General features: G+C 40.0%; 1 protein-coding gene and 1 long non-coding RNA gene across 3 annotated transcripts in view; one reads left to right on the forward strand and one right to left on the reverse strand.

Moving 5' to 3' along the window:
• The first annotated feature begins 2,140 nt into the window (after window positions 1–2,140).
• LOC146588518 (uncharacterized) lies at window positions 2,141–7,788 on the forward strand. Its single transcript, XR_014897413.1, has 3 exons — window positions 2,141–2,212; window positions 3,852–4,111; window positions 7,687–7,788. It is a non-coding gene; the product is annotated as an uncharacterized LOC146588518 (long non-coding RNA).
• A 3,218-nt stretch (window positions 7,789–11,006) lies between these two features.
• The window catches only part of CLINT1 (clathrin interactor 1), a 52,499-nt gene continuing 46,473 nt past the window's right edge, over window positions 11,007–17,032 (reverse strand). For both annotated transcript variants that reach the window (XM_085317964.1, XM_085317963.1), the window contains exons 10-12: window positions 14,214–14,506; window positions 13,251–13,455; window positions 11,007–12,754 (exon numbers count right to left, since the gene is read on the reverse strand). In XM_085317964.1, coding sequence (XP_085174090.1) covers window positions 12,390–12,754; window positions 13,251–13,455; window positions 14,214–14,506 — 863 coding nt within the window. In that variant the 3' untranslated portion in view covers window positions 11,007–12,389. The remainder of the gene's footprint in view (window positions 12,755–13,250; window positions 13,456–14,213; window positions 14,507–17,032) is intronic.

Consider the following 17,032-nt stretch of genomic DNA (forward strand, 5'->3'; position numbering starts at 1 on the left):
ACCGACCCAAAATTTGTCGCTGTCTTTTGGTTTAGGAGTATTCTCTGCAAACTGGCTGTTGAACCTTACAGCACGGCCCACAAAAGAAAGACCACGGTAGGAAAAATATCACTGTGTTTTCTGTAGAATGTATGAAGACAGAAATCCAAGACCTCTCTGGGAGGCAACTCTTAGYGGAGGAGACCATCACTGCGCCAAGGTGGAGGAGGGAGCTGCAGTGGGGAACGGTCTTTGCCAGCAAGGCTGTCTCAGGTATGTTTCCTAACAGTAGGAGTTATACACTGGTTTGGGGATAACCGCAGCAGGGAGTCCAATCGCCACCCAGCGTGGATGATGGCACTGTCTAAAAGAGACACGGGATGTGGGGCAGCAGGAGTCAGCACTGCTACGGTGGTAGACATACCGGAAAGTAGCTACAAACTGAGACTGTGAGCAGATGCTCCCGCGGCTGTAAAATAGGTAGGAGTTAGTGTACCGTGTATGGCCATAGCTTGTTTACTTAAAGGCTGAAATCATGTATCATTTATGTGCGAGCAGTACAGCGGAGTAAATGCTATAGGACAATATTCTTTGAGGATATAGATGCTTTGATAGAGTTTTCTGTAAAAACGTCAGTATAGACCTTGAAGAAAGAAACCAGCCCGCTTCCCTAGGGGGGASTCTGTGCTACCCTTTTGGGGGCAAGGCTCCGGTGGAGTAAGTTTTTCCCATCAGAGTGTGGTCAATGGAACAATCATATAACATGTTGATCAGGAAAAGGATGTGGGAGTTTGAGTGGAAAAACTGATACTATCGTGCTAGTAGCATATAGCAACAGGAAGGATGGCAAACAGGATACTATGCTGCATTAGGCAGAAAGGATACAAAACAACTCTGAGGCTGAGAAGGCTCGAGTCAGCTGAAGTCTGCATTGCGAGTGCAGAAAAAGCTGAACCAGAAAGTATTGTAGAAAGATACAGATCTTACACTTCTGTGATGGGAAGAAAGGTTCTTTGTTGGTTTCTGGGGAAGATCAGGCAAATGTTAAGTAACATCACAAAGTTCTGAAAATGATGGAAGAAATGACTAGAGGAGAACTTATTTTTAGTTGCTTGGAGGCTCCAAAATTAGAACAATAGGATGCTGAAGGAAAATAGGGAAGCCTGGCAGGATCTCCATGTGCTTGCTGGGAGGCAGTTTCAAACCCCTGGATAAAAAAGTTCAAAAAACAGTGAAGGGAATATGCTTTGACAAAGCAGCACCTCTCCTGCTAGCTGCTGCAACACCTTGTGATTATGTCTAGGGTTGGAATGTGCCTGTCCTTTTTGGAAGTTAAGGTTCTTGGTGCGGATGCTATTGGAGGTGATGCTGTGGAAAGAGACTCTTACAGTATCATTTTGACTTGTCTTTGGGTTGAATCAGTATTTTGGCATACTTGAAAAAATGATACTTGTATATGTAATACTGGTTTTGTCTAGTGGGCAGGGCTATTCTTGGACCTCATTCAGSGATTCGAGCTTCGTGGCTAAAAACCTTCTGCCAAATTTGCATGGGCAAATCTAAAAAGCAGACATCCCTTAGAGCCCAGGTGCTCCTGAATGTTTTCAGCTGGGGTTCGCTRTTTCTAAGGCCTGAATGTGAGCTGGGGCCACAGAAATAGATATGTGTAAGGACGTTCTCAACTTGCCCTCTTGCAACCACCACTAAAAATGGAATTGTTTAAATCTGAGAGCAAGGAATCATCTTTGATTTGTCCTCTTTTGGAAGACTGTCACGGGGAGATACGGTCCTATATGGAACAGGCTTTTTTCATAATGAAGTGCTAGGATCCCACATGGTGTGTGAAACAGTTACCTGGTGGGTTCATCAGGAAGACAGTGGGTTGGGAAAGGGTTACCTGGTGCACCAGCTGCATCTGCTTCTCAGGTTGCACATGTTTTTCAGTGTTTTTTTTTAAACTGGATGTTTAAAAGCTAAAACCTCTAATTGTGCAGAACATGCCTGTCCTAGCCTCCACCTACGGGCACACCTGCCACCAGCTGATCTGGTGTGACACTGCAGAACGGGCTCTTGTTCACATTCTCACGTTGACATTTTGAGCGYTTGCCAGCAGCTGGCAAACACTGTTGTGTAATGTTGCAATGCAGAAGTGAAATTGAGTGGTAGAATCCAGGTGCACTGAGATGGATTCTCTATTTAACTTGCCCTAAAACCAGCCAAATGATGCAAATTGGTATGTATTTCACTCTTTTCTAGCTCATCTTTGATGGCCAATGTGTTGCTTGTATCACAGTAACATTTGCATGTTCGTAGCATGGTTTACAAAACTACTTTGCAGCTGGCTTTGCATACACTTTTCATGTGATGACAGGCTTATACTGGTAAGATAGTGGGTATTGATTAATTTATTTTAAAAGCAACCATGTGCTTGTCATTCCTTGTTGGGTCAAAATGCTCTGAAGTCACCCATTCCTTAGCTTGCTGTTTTAATTACACAGACCCTTAAAAGAGGCTTGCGCTGTCTCCAACTATTCAAGACATGGTAAATGTTAGTGCAGCAGACTGTGAATCGCTTGCTGAGAGCCATCTCTCCCCTTGCCTCACATCTATTACCAAGTGTAAACTAATGAACAAAGACCTGGCGTTTGTCACAATATCCAGTGTAAGGGCTTTCAAAGAGTGCTGCGGGCTGACATGGAGAGATTGCAATAGGCTGCAGCCCCTGACCTCAATAAAGGCTTCAGAGAAAGCTCCTGCAAAGTTTTGCAGYACACACACAAAAAAAGAAATTCTCTCTGTAATGTAGCAGTCAGAGCMCTTTCATAGCTAAAACYACRTCAAGGCTTCTGCTGCCTTGATGGAAAYGACATCTTTGTTTTACATGTAAACACTGTTCTGCAGCATCTTTTTTGCTTCAAAACAAGGACATGTGACTTACTTACAAGATGAACATATCAGCTTATGCGAACAGTTTGACTGCAGCAAATGAGCAGGGCGTTTTGCAAGGAGGAATGGGAGAGCCGGAGTTCCCTAGGTTCCAGTCCCTGCCTTCCTGGAGGGAGCTGGGCCACTGAGGTTCCAGCTCCCCAAAGGGAGAGAAGATGCCGTCTCTAACAAAGGAAAGGTGAGAAATGGTGGAGGCTCCAGCACCTCCTTTGCTGTGAGTCAGTTTGCCCATAGAGTGGGAACAAGCAAACAATCTTYCTGGTCTTTCCTGCTGGGTCTGAGGTCCTGCATGGGCCAGACTGAGCTCAGGGGTTTAGCCCTGGGCGWGGAGGCAGTGTGCAGCACTGATCTATGGTGCAGGAGGCTGCTGAGCCTCTCTTGAGATCTGATCTTGCTGGTTGCCTGGGTTGTGCCCATTGCTCCTGCTGCCTCAGCTTGTCGCTGTGTAGCTCAGCGACGTTGAGGTTGCGCTCTGTCATGCGCCAGGTCCTTCACTGGTACGTGGCTGGTTTTGYCCAGAGCACCACCTTTTCTCTTGTCAGTCTGTAGGCCCTAAAGATAGAGACAGATCTGCTGGCTGCGCTGTGCAGTGTGCCCATATCCCACTGGAGTTCGGGAGCTGGACTGTGTTCCTGACGCCTGGAAATGCTGGGCRTTGGTTAGCAGGGAGGGCGGAGGGAGATCATTTGGCCAAAGCAGTCTGCTTCTAATTAAGTTCAAAGCTGTCACCTTGTCTTACCTTCTGCCAGCAGCCAGCCCAAGAGGTGCAACACAGGCTGTGGCTAGCTGACCCTTAGAGGCACAATGCGCCAGGAAACAGGCTCTACCCAGTGACACAGGCAGAGCAGGTAGCTCCAGACTAGTGATATATCTTTTTTCTTTCTTTTTTTTTTTTTCCCAATTTGTGTGTGTTTGTTTTTTTGCAGATATTTAAGACTTCCAAAAAGGCTGCAAGCCCTGGCTTAAGAAGTGGAAGGTGACAAACAGCTGGTTTTGACTGTCTTTCACACAGCCCAAAGATGTCCATGTGCCAAAGTTAAAAAACCCACTACCTCGCATTGGTGGCGCTCTGCTTCCACTCAGTCCCACCAGAGCTGTTAATGGAATTGGAGTACAGGTGATGAGGAAGAAAAGTCTCACTGTGACAGTTGTCTGCAGGAGACAAAAATGGAAACTGTCCCAGCAGGTAGGGAAATTCCTGCACATTGAGCTAGCCTGGAAAAACACTTCAGTGTTAGTCAAGGAAGTTCAAAGTGGAGACAGAGACTTCCTCTTCTCCTTTTTACACCTAGATATGATTTTAGAGGATGTGGTCCTCTGGCAGGAAGGGCTAGGGACAATGAGTGAACAGAGGCTTCTGCAGAAAGACATGTAAAAGAAAGAACTTAATTTCCTGGCTTTTAGGAATTTAACCCTTATTGTTCTCTCATCTTGGTTTTTGTTTGCAAATCAAAAACAGGCAAAGATTTTGGTAACCTCATAGTATCACCAACAGTTTGTTAAAAGACTAATTGCCAAGTAGCTTATGCATGTGGGACCATTAGTAATTCTGTAGCTATGCAAATTAAAACAGTGATGTATGATTTATAGCTTTAATAATGTTCTGAAGGCTCTTAAATTTTAATCACTTGCAACATCCTTTTTAATATTCAATTACTTTATTAACTAATTAGGTCACTTGCTGAAAAAGCACATAAGGCTGGTGCTATTTTAATATCAGCTGAACATCACAAAATACCTTTGAAATGGTGTAAATGGTTTATTTATTTTAAATAGATCATTAAGATACTATAATTAATACATCAATTATAGAAAAAAGACAAAAAATTGATAGATGCTAAACCACAATTGCAATGGCTTCTTGGCTTGCTTTTTCAACATTCACAGGGATGCTGAACTCAGTGAACATGGCCACTGAAGTACCTTCCTACCTAATTCATATTCAGCTGAGAGTAAGGTTCAAGATATGCTTGCTTCATTATAGATGCTTTTTGTATGAATTTAGCTTTCTGATTGATAAAAGCTCCACAAATGACCTTGAAAAGTAAAGTATTTAAAAGGACAGCCCTCCTTTACAGCCTGCTCTTTTGTCTGTTTCAAAAAAGATAAAACCAGAGCATCTTAGTCCTGCTAATGCTGGGATGAAAAGCAGAGCTCCTGAGGGAAGGAAGGTGGGTTGCTAATCACTGACCTACCTGCTGGTATTCAAAAACGGCCAGTCTCCAATCCTCATGAGAAAGTCRAACTTTGCTGGCTAGATTCACCTGTTCTCCATGTCGGGGTAAGGCAAGGATTAGATTTTGATGAGTTTTGGGAAAAAAAATCTTTCTCCTGATGCCAATAGGAAAAAGCTAGGCTAGCCTGTCTAGGGATGCTGTCAGTCTAGTGTAGGTTCTAAAAACCTCCAAAGGCTCTTCTGTGCATCAGCTGTCCAGACTCTCTCAACACATGCAGTGGATCAGGTGTCCCACGTGAGCATCCCAAAATGAGGGATGAGGGAGAGGAGGGTCTCTCCATTTGCTGTRAACTTTTTTTTTATATTTTTATTTTTTGATTTTTCCCTCCACTGCTGCAGGGCAGTGGAACGTGCCACTGCGACATTTTTTTAAGCAAGGAGATGCCCTGTTGCGGGGCAGTCTTTGCTGCCTGCTGACTGTGAGCTGGGATGACAGAGGAACGCACCAAAGGTCCAGCACTGGTTTCCTAGCTGCTAGTCCTCAAGCCAAAAAGCAGCTTCTCTTGGCCAGAAATAGAGGCTGCGACACTGCAGCAGCACCCGCACCTGAAATAAGAATAGCAAATTGTACTCCAGAAAGAAAGATGCTTGTCTGGTAGTAGAGAGGTTTACACCTCTGGTACGCACCAGCCTGTTGTGCAACGCCTTAGGTTTGAAAAGCAGAGTTTGTCAYCAGTACGGCAGCAACTCTGGGACACAGTTTGAATTTTTCTTCTGTTCTAAAACTTACTAATAAGAGCAGGAGGAATATTATTCTAGGAATTAAGTTGATCTCTTTAACAGATTTTAGCTGAAATTACATCAAAATGATGATAAATAGGGAGAACAATAGTTTTCCCTCTGGAGAAGTTGCTAGAAAAAACCTGCAGTAATTACAGAGAACTTATCTTCCCCTTTTAACTTTTCTTCTTTTTATCTTAACCAAAAACCATAACTCAAAAAAAAAGTGCTTTGTCCTGTGCTGATCTTTTTTTGCTAAATGCAAGTCCACTATTTACAACAGATGGATAGAGCTGCAGGGTGGGTGGGAGGGAAAGGTCTAAATTTCAACTTACAGAGAGAGTAACTGAGAACTAAAACTTACATGGCCTAAATCCATCTCTAAGGCATGACGCCACACGAAGTACAAGATTGGTACCTCAGGTCCACAGTACCAGAAATAAAAGATAGACATACCTATGCCACRGAGGAGAATGAAGATGAAATTCTAACTTTTCCCTAAAGAGAATTCCAACTAGTTAGCACATTTCATCAGAAATAATTACCACTGCTTCACGAGGCTAATATATAGTGTGATTACCATTGAAAAGACGCAGGTACTAGACTAACCCCTGCTGGATTTGACAGCTCCATAAAGGGGATCTGGATGCTTAAAGTAATGCTAAATCCACATTTTACAGCAGCCATCACAGGACATAAAGGTGCAGGATAATACAGTAAGATGCAAAAATTGCTATAGACTGGGACAATGTACGATGCTACATAGCTTAGAACAAGCATGGATACAACTCTTCAGGGGTCAGAGATATTTATACAGCTAAATGGGGTCGTTGTCATGATTTTTAGGAGTGTTTATTTCACTCTACAACAATCCTGTTGTACAACACAGCTCTCACTGTTCTTAATCCCCTTAGAAAGCCCCAGTTCTCAAATAGGTGCATTTTTATCACATTCCTGTAACTGTCTCCCCAGTCATTTATGCACATGATAAAATCATGTGTCTCAAATCATTTCTGTAGGAAAAAACACACCTTCTTTGTCAAACTGAACAAGAGAGWCTAGTTGGATTTGCAAATATAAGGTCACCAGTGCCTCAAATACAACTGGTACCAGGAGAAATAGGGAAGCAAAAACGCAGCAGAAACCACCTGCGAAGCGTTGTGATTTCAGCCCTCTTCCCCATCCCCCTTCCTGTAAAGCCGCAGCCCTTGCTCGTCTCAGCCACAAAGACACTGGTACCAAAGAGTCAACTGTTAACCTCCCCAGCTCGATTCAATGTGACAGTGACACTTCACAGCACATTGCATCCAATCTCATTTGAAGCTGACAAAGATTGTTTCTGTTTTATATCTATTGGTTTATTAATGGACTACAGCCTCTTAAGCAGATGCATATTCATTAGATAGCCAGCTGTTAGGAGGTTCCCAGATGTCGAAAGTAGCGCTGTCTTGGAATGCTTTTTTTTTTTCTTTTTCCTTATCATGAAACAAAGTAATTGTAGCTCTATTAAAGAGCCAGTTAATTACTGAACCAGTACCTTATGGCACATGATTAAAAAAAAAATCTGCAAATTTTTAAGGAGTAAAGATTGGTTTTTTCTTTCTTTTTTTAAATCAGAGATGAGCTGACACTTCTCTGTACTGTGTGTGYGCAGAATATCATACATACATGCAGAGACTTAGATTACTCCTGTGGGTGTAAAGAACTCTCAGCTACACCAAAGTTTTGTTAAAGGTACCTGTTTCATTTTTTTACCTACTGCAGAATTCTGTCTTACCTCTTCTCCTCCCTTATCTAATCAGCAGCCACAGAAAAACATCAGAAAGGAAAACAAACAATGGTTCTGCTTTTTAAAGGCTGCTGTATCTGAAAATCTCCGCAGCACCCCAGCTAGATAAAATGATAACCTGATCACCTAAATAAGCTGTCCAGGTTAATTTAGGAATTCCACAGGCCATGCTTTTCAGTCTTACCTGGCTTCACCTAGTTGCTTCTGCACCTTTTTTTTCCCCCTTTCATTTTTCTTCCCTTAGAGCTTTAAGAAGCAAGTTCTAGGAGTGCTGCTAGAACCATAACCATCTCCCCCCATAGCCCCCAGGAAACTATTCTCCCACTGAAACATTTGTCCAAAACTTTAGGTCAGCTCCAAATCCATACGTTTGGTTTTTGGTAATTTAAGCTGCATCTCATCCCATAGCTATGGCTTCTAAGGAGTAGTCAATATGGTGCTGCTTTCTCCCAAAGACAGAGCTGCCCTCCAATTATTAATATAGGAAGAAGAGGGCAACTGCTGACCCGATGTGGCAGGAAGAGCACCTGGGTGGAATAATTGGAAACATACAGGCAGTATCTCATTCCTTTTTTCTTTTTTTCTTTTTTGGCCAGTCAGATCTGTACCTGGAACTACTGGAACTATACAATAACTGGCAGTTCTGAACATTAACTGAAAAAGTTTCCTTTGCCATCAAATTAAATATTTTGCTTAAACCAAAGCAAAGTGTTTCAACAYGCACTAAGACTGTATGGGTTTGCCTAAAATAACTCTGAACTGTATTCAGCAATTGCTTTGAAGAAAACCAAAAAGAAGTCACATTTCCATTAAAACCTTGAATTAGAACAAAGTGAAGGTACTATACAGTGTCATATGCTATAAAAGTATTTACAGTCATACACAGATGAATGTGGAGGCAATTTTGTAGAGTGACTCCTGGAGCAAAGGCCTCAGAGAATAGAAGTGTCTTTAGATATTTGTTATCCTGTTATAGTTGATATCACCTTGAGTATACAACGCCTGCCTGCATTATGTAAACACTTCATTGATAAATCCCTCCCCCACCTCCCTTAAGCTGTGTCAGACTGTTCTTAGCTGACAGATAGAGCTGAAACAGATGCTGCTATAAATACCCTTGTTTAACTGTTCTGAATATAATTTCTTTTGTAGAACATAGTGAATGCTCAAGTTATCACTGAACCTGCACCTGTGCTGAAATTTATTACTCTATTGTACACAGCATTAAGATTTTTTTTAAAGGATTCCATAAACACGCAAAGATAAATTCAGAGCCTTTTCCTCCTCCTCTTCATAAGTACAGACATCCTTTACAAAGCATTTCCGTAATTTTATCTGAACTCTTAAGTTTAAAAGCTCCTGAATGCAGAGGTGGCAAAGTTTGCCTCTTAAAACCAGACAAGAAGAGTTAATTCCATCTGATAAATAACTCCCTGTAGACCTGAAACTCCCATGACAGCTGCTGCTTTACAGTATGRTATGTAAAGACCGTGCAACTATGCTGGCATTTGTCACAAAACTTTCAGAAATGTGCTGGTAGCCTGTGTTTTTAAACCTTGAGCACTTTGACACTACCATGATAATATGAGCACACAGATACTAGTTTTAAGAAATGCAGAAAACAACTTGTGAACAGGCCAGGTAAAGCACAAGAAAGCCAGATTTTTGCTATAGGGTGATGGGAGGAAGCCAGATGCATGCCCATGATAGGACTACKCAGCACATCAGCTAGCCACACCTGGGCTTCTCGTCAGTTTGCAGTTTAGCTGGACTTAAATTCAAAAATGAGGGAAGGACTTCTAACTGTACTAACTAATGTAGCAGCATGACTGAGGCTGTAGATTCAGTTTTTATTAGGCAGCACAATTTGCCACTACTCACATTGTAGCCTGTYTTCATTTTCATCCTGGAAAGTCATTTCTACTGTATTTATTATTTTGCTCATATCTGAAAGATTACTGATTACACATTTTATGATGTCCACCTTAAATGGTGGACCATTAAAACCAGTGTTGTTTTAAGTAAGTAGTTGCAATCCACTTTAAAACCAGACTTTATCCTAAAGATTATCCTATAGCTAAGCACTACCTTTGCCTATGATCTATGCCTTCTACACAAATCACATTCTTTTCCTCTAAACACGCAAAAATAAAACTGTYGTGCAACTGGATTCCCTTTTTTGCAGACTGAAGTTTAGCGGGAATGCACTTGGCCCATGCTCCACAGGAATCTCTCCATTTTTTTTGTTTGTTTGTTTTGATTTAAAGGACATCCTTCTCTTCCCCCCTGTAGGCAGGCTTGTTGGATAAGAAACTTCTAAGCTCTAAGMAGCCATATAACCTTTTTCATAATTAAAGATATTGGTTCATGAGAACAATGTATGAATACRGCAATGAATCTGTTCAGTACTACAGCAACTGGTCCATAAGCATAGGCACTGTGTCCCTTACATCTTAGTCAACCACCACAGAAAAATGACCAAATGTTTTCTTATTGGAGTTAGTCTAAACCCTGACACCTATATTTCCAACCAAGAGACTAATTACAATGAAGCTAAGTCATGAAAGTTCCTCTGAAGAGATCTGAACAACCTAAACAAGAATATCTTTAAACTGAAAGCCAACTATTTAGCCAGCTAAACTTAGCTTAAAAGGACAGTTACGAATAGGTTCACTCACTTAGAAGGATCTGTGCCCCTTTAGCATCACTAAGCTTATGACAGACTACAGGTCTGCTCTAACAGTTCAATTTTCCTTGCCAACCACCCACCCTCCACAACTGGCCACCTCTAATGATTTTGCATATTTGGAACCAGGTTAAATCTTTCCATATTTAGAACTAGAGGTTTTGTAGGTGATTATTCCAAAGTTTAAAGGTTTCAGAATGGGAACCGGAGCGATCTCTCATACTCGGCCGTTAAACCCTGCCTTGATTACTTTGATGTAACAACACTTGAAAGCTCCTATTCTTTGAAACTAATTTAAACACATTGAATTGTTGAAAGATTAAAAACCGCAGTCAGCTAATTACACTCACTCTCATCTCTTATTCAGCAAATGAATCACTTTTCATTACCACTTAGCTGAAGTACATGAATTTCTGCCTAATTAGAAATGTTGTAGATGGAGCATTAGCAAGGCTGGAGCGGGTCAGGATATCTTGCCTGCTTCATTTTTAATTCCTAACAGTAGAGCCAGATAGGAAAGGCTTCAGATAAGAAGTCATTAAACAATTTTAAATTATTTATAAAAATTACTTTGCCCAAATTATAATTATTTTTTTTCCCCAAATGCTCTCATAAACGTCAAATGGAATGAAAGGAAAGGCAGCCCAACATTGATTTTAATGAACATTTTAATGTTATATATAACAGAACATTATGAATACAATGGAAACAAAGTTTTATCAATTTAATAATAAAAAAGAAATCCAACATAAGAAAAGGGAGGCAATAAATTTCATACCTACAATATAGTGCTTATCCTTAGTAATATTCCCAGCTTGTGAATAGAACAATGTCTTTGTATTCCAGATTCTAGAATCATGATTCATGTGAACTTAAACACAAAATTACAGAAGGAAAAACCAAACCCCCCCCCAAAGCCTTAATTCAATCTTTTGTTTTCATTAAATCAGTAAAATCTGTGACTGCTACAGGTTTCCTTTAATAATATATATATATTTTACTCCTCTATTGGATTCCACAGCTGCTAATGCCATATTTACACAAAAGGATCATCAAATGTTGTATAAAAGCTAAGATTCAATGTTGCTGGATTAAGTAGAGTTATAGATTTATGTAACTTAACACGATGTAATTCACGTTATTTTTTGTAAGGATGCAAAAAAATGAATATTTTTGCCATTTGACTGCTGCTGACACTGTAAATCAGTGACTCCATAGGGATATTGGTGTTACAAAGGATGCTCAGTRCCACTGTATAAAGAAATGAAAATGCATTTTCTGGAGTTTCCGGAAAGGAAACCTTACAGCAGTCTTGGATAAAGCTTCTCCCAGACCTGTACTGGGTATCAGTTATAAYAGTAGAGGCATGTAGAGCCCCAGAAACGTATGGATCACCAAATTACTGAAAGAGGATTTTTACAATAAAAATTTGGGTAATATAGCAGTGTGGCTGGAACATTAGCAAAAAGTGTATGTACATTCCAGGTCCCTTTGAATTAGCCATAATCACATATGTAAGCCTTTTTGGACAAAAATATATATTCTTATAAAAAACTGATCATAGTATTTGACTGACTTCAATTGTCGATTCAGAGTGGTAGTAAAAGGAATAATCCAATTATGACAAAGCAATCAGGGAGAGGGGGAAAAAGAAAGTCAAGCTCCTCAAGAAAAAAGAAAAGTATAAAATTAGATTCAAACATTTTTACCCAACCCCCATTCCAGTCTTCCATCAAGTTTCAACATTAAAATTGGTTCTTCTACCTAGGAAAGGCTTTTGATGGTCTCAATACAAATTATTTTGCAAAATCATTTAACACATTTCTCAGAAGAACCTTTCATTTCTCCAGAATTTGAATACTAGTTATTTCAACATTTAGAAAATAGCTTTTGGTTCTTTACGTAGATACTTTTAAAGTAACTGATAAAGGAAAAAAAAAAGAGTATTGATCAGTGTTTTTTCCATCCCTTCCCAGCTATATTTGTGCAGCTAAAAATCCTTCATTCAGTCTGCCTGTTATTTATTACAATCTTTATTTGCTAAAATTGGCAAAGTTTGCAAAGGCATCTTGCTTGGGTTGTGCAGTCCCYGGAGTCATAGCAGAGGTCATAGTGATATTGGGTACCCCCATTCCTATTGTGCCTGTCAAACCCATTCCTGTGGCTGGCACTCCCATGTTCACATTTATTCCCATCATTCCTTGGTTCATCATAGGTGTAGGTCCTACAGAGGTCATCCCCATTGTACCTGTCATCACACTGGGCATTCCCATCCCCACGGGAATGGGCCCTCCCATCAACGGGCTTGTCTGGGGTCGAACAGGCATCATGTTAGGTTGAGGATTGAGGTTCACGGCTGCAAAATTTTGAGTCATGACATTCATAGGTTGTTGCATATCTATAAAAACAAAGGATGTAAAAACTTTGATCAACAGGTTCTGGTTGTTCACAGCAATTATTTATGTAATTACTTAAAATACRTAAGCATCTTTCAAAGACTTGCAGGCCAAGGATGTGGCTATTTTGCTCACTTCAGCGTTTTCTGCCATTACAAAAATCTTTAAACATATTTTATAGCAACACATGCTACTATGCATATTAAGAGTTCAAGGGATTACGAAACCTGAAATCAAGACACGGGAGTGGTGTTAAGTTCTACAGTAAAGCCCTCTAGAGTTACATAGAGATTGACAAGCTAGGTATCCAGCTATTTACAAAAGACCACTTTTGACAGAAGCACCACAGTATTTTAAGAAACATTAACATAGTAGTTTAAGAATTTTAACTAAATGTAGAAAAACCGTAATTAGCAAAACATTCCATCTTTAGAGTAACCTACTAAATCCCTAGAGAGCTCCATGTGCAAGCAAAAGAATGTATCAACAATCACTTACTTTGTTGCTGCATCATGGTATTAAGTGATGGCTGCTGAGGTTTGGAAGGCTGCATCCCAGGTACTAAATTGTCCAAACTGATATTTACACTGGGATCTGACCAAGTTGAGGGTAAAGTTTTGTTTGCATTTTTCTGGACCATCTCTGTGCTTGGGTTATAAAGAGAGTTAGGCTTTGGCATCATAGTGTTCACACTTTGCAGAGGCTAAAAGAGAAAAAGAAAGTTTATTGGGATACCACATGCTCAAAACCTGTGGGCTTCAGGACTACAACAATGAGAATTCATCTTTTCACAGAAGATAAAAAGCCAAAGAGATTATCTTTAGCCATGAACTTCAACTCCTTCAAAATAGTGCTGACATTAGCTGATACACCATTAGAATGGTTAAAACAGCATTTCTTAAGCTAGCACCAAGCTCCTGTATCAGGATGCAAGCTAAGGGATCATCTGCAATACAGGTTTTAACTTCAGGAACTCCCCCCACACACACCTTCTAACACCAAGTCCAACACCAAGTCAATGTGTTTTGGCTTCCAAAGCCAGTTACTCTTCATTGAAGCAAGCTCCTCTAGGTTTTGGGCAACAGACCAGTCCTCATAGCCACCTGCCTGCAAAGTTGCCTGAAGTTAGAAACCTGTAACATTCTGTGGCTAATGGCTGTAAGGTTTAAAGCATCAACCACTTTTTCCCCAACAAATCAGCAACACTTCAGACAGCAGTGAAGACCATGTCAGAGAAGACTASCTAATAAAAGATGACTTTCCAAGAATATCTGACACTTTTTCTTTTTAGGTGGTTACTAAACCATTTTTGGACAAAACACTCTTATGAAAACTGATCAGAACATCTTATATGGACTCCAGAAAGAGTGGGATGGATCCAATTTCAATGTTGTGATTAGAGAGAACGCAAGAGATTCATCAGGAAAGTCATTAGCAAACTGTGTAACAGCAGCAGCATACCTGTGACCTTGACATGGGTAAACTGATGCCCACAGCACTAGAGCTCATCATAGAGAAATTCATACTTTGTGAAGAGGTCATGGTTGCCTGGGATGGGCCCATCAAGTCAAAGAGATCAGTAGAATTTGAAGCAGCTGGAGGCTGGGCAGAAGCTGGCTGTGAGCTACTGAAGAGCTCTATAGCTGGCTGCTGTGCAGTGCTGCTGAAGAATTCTCCAGATGAAGCACTGGGACAAGGAGAAGCTTGGTTGAAGGCACTCCAGTCACCAAAGTCTCCATTTCCACTTGTTGTGCCTGAAAAAGGGTACAGTGTGAGAGGAAAGACAATAACAAAGAAAGGTAGAAGACAGAGCAAAGCACAGAACAAATGCCATATTCTTCGAACTGAAACAAATGAGAGCTGATCTGTGTCCGTCCAGATTAACATCTGCAGGTAGAACCTCCATCTGGACATCATTCCCTCTCATGAATATTCCAACAATTTTAACAAGGTAGCAAAGGAAATATGCAACACCCACGCACAGACAGAAAAAGGATGCTTGATAACATGTCACCTGTAGATGTAAGACAAGTAGGGACAGGTTTTATTAATCAAAATATGATTGAAAGATTACTTAGGAGCAGATTGAAGGCTCTAGTCAAAAAAAAGAAAAAAGAAAAACAGAGCTGACCAAATTTACCATTTTTTTCATTCAGAACTCTAATATTTTCAGAAAACAATTGTTAAGAAATCAAATTCCATCATAAAAACATACTAGTTCAAAACAAACTTGGCTACAGATAATCAGTAAGCTCTTTGTATAAAACAATAATATTGAGAGGAATAGAAGCAGAACTTTGAAAGTAAGTTACCAGGGAATTCTTATCTGAGGCAATAAGGAATAATTTATTTCCATCTTGTTAAGTGTTAATGTAAAACATAAGTTTTCCAAACTGGATTCCTAAACAATCTCTTGGCTTGAAGTAAAAATTCCATCTTGAATCTAAGAAATCTGTCAGTAGATGCTTCACTGTACTCTTAGGTCATCACTAAAACTTTGCTTCATTTCAATATACTAGGGTTTCTTTAAACAAGTGCTTAAATCAAAACACAACTTAAAGCTTTATCTGTATCCTACTGTGAAGCGCCTAACAGTATAAGCTATATATATCTATATGCACAGCTGCAATGCTACCTACTTGAAGATAACAGATGTCCACGGCCACAAAACAGTGAMCTACCAATGTGTCACAACCTTTGAGTCAATGAGAGTACATATTATCTCCCTTAAAACCCACTTGTTTTTCTACTAAAAAGTGTTATTCACAATAGTGATAGGGAGGAGAACCTTACAAAATGCATTCACAGGGAATGCTAAGAATAAAGCAACACAGAGCTGTCATTGCTAGATTATGAATCTTGTTTCAAGTCTGGGCCACTGCACAGGTCAGCTTTTTGATTATGTTATTGATACACTTGTGTATCAATACACTTCAAATGACTAAGTCAGAAGTAATATCATCACTGCRGTGAAGTAAACTGAATTCTAATGAACAGTTAAATCATCCTTTGAATTTCTTTAGATGAGCAAARGAAGATTCAAGCACGTAAAGTTGGGATAGTTGAGTCCAGTGCCRGTTTTCATGTCTAATCTATACACTGACTAGTTTTATAATGGTCATCTATGGCAATTTTCTACTGTATTTTATCTACTCAAAAGGTAGCTGTAGTAGTCTTTTACACTCTATTTATATACTTACCAACATACACCTGCCTAGACCAACTTTAATCATYTTTCAATTCTAATGCACTGGTAAAGATAGAGAAGTAGGAGAGTAAATCTGTTCACAAAAATCCAAGTATTGCCAACAATTTCAATACATGGAGTGGACTAATATTCATTAGCTTTGGGCTTAACTAGAATATCTGCTTTGATCTCCCTCACAAAGAAGGGCTATACTAGAGTATTTCAATTAGTATTACATATTAAAAATTAAAACCTACTTTAAATATTCCTGATAGATAAGTAAATGCTGAGTATGCTGCTTCTACGTTCAGACCTGTGCACTAAGCACACAATAATGGAAGCAGGGGTAAAAGGGATAAGGTTTTGCCCCTGCAGAAGAACTTCAAAGATGATTAATCAAGAAGGAAAAGATTTCTAGAGGGGCTTACGCTGTTCAAGAATGATTAATCATTTCACAGCACTCCTTGTCCCTTGCATAATGGCGATTGGAATAGATTAATCATGTTAATGCAGATAAAGGATTGTATCAATTTAGGCTGTATTAACACACAAATTATTTGCATAGTAGGCGGCTTTGTGTTTGCAAAGCAACTTAGTTTTGTCCAAGAAAGCCTGTAAAAAAATTAGAACTTTTTTTCCTGCCAAGCAAATTAAAGGTATATTAACTAATAAGTGCCCGATATAGTTTTCCTAACACAGCGAGAGAGAGATACAAACATGCTGACTAAAAGCTGGTTCGCAGGTAGATTTGCKGATAAATTTTTTCACTATTCTCTTCTCTTTCTAGACCTAATCCTACACTTGCTGAGAACTCCCAGTCACAACACTACTACTGCTCAAATTCAGCTCACAATGGCAGCCAGCTYTCCCCCCTCCCCTCCACGTTCCTTTGCAGCACTGTCCTATCTGGGTAATTCTGCAAGTTCCCAAAACATTTGGCCAATAGGAAGACAATCACTTTAGGTAGCTTCTCAGAATCTGTTAAGTCCAATTTTAAGGGAAACTGCCCAAATGCTATTTTTCGGCAGGGAGGTTGTACTGCATATGAAAGTCATAACTTGCAATACTTCCCCCTGCACCATAGTAGGCCTTC

The sequence above is a fragment of the Rhea americana genome, unplaced genomic scaffold (assembly GCF_003343005.1).
Source record: "Rhea americana isolate MKP2758 unplaced genomic scaffold, rheAme1 scaffold_51, whole genome shotgun sequence".
NCBI lineage: Eukaryota > Metazoa > Chordata > Aves > Rheiformes > Rheidae > Rhea > Rhea americana.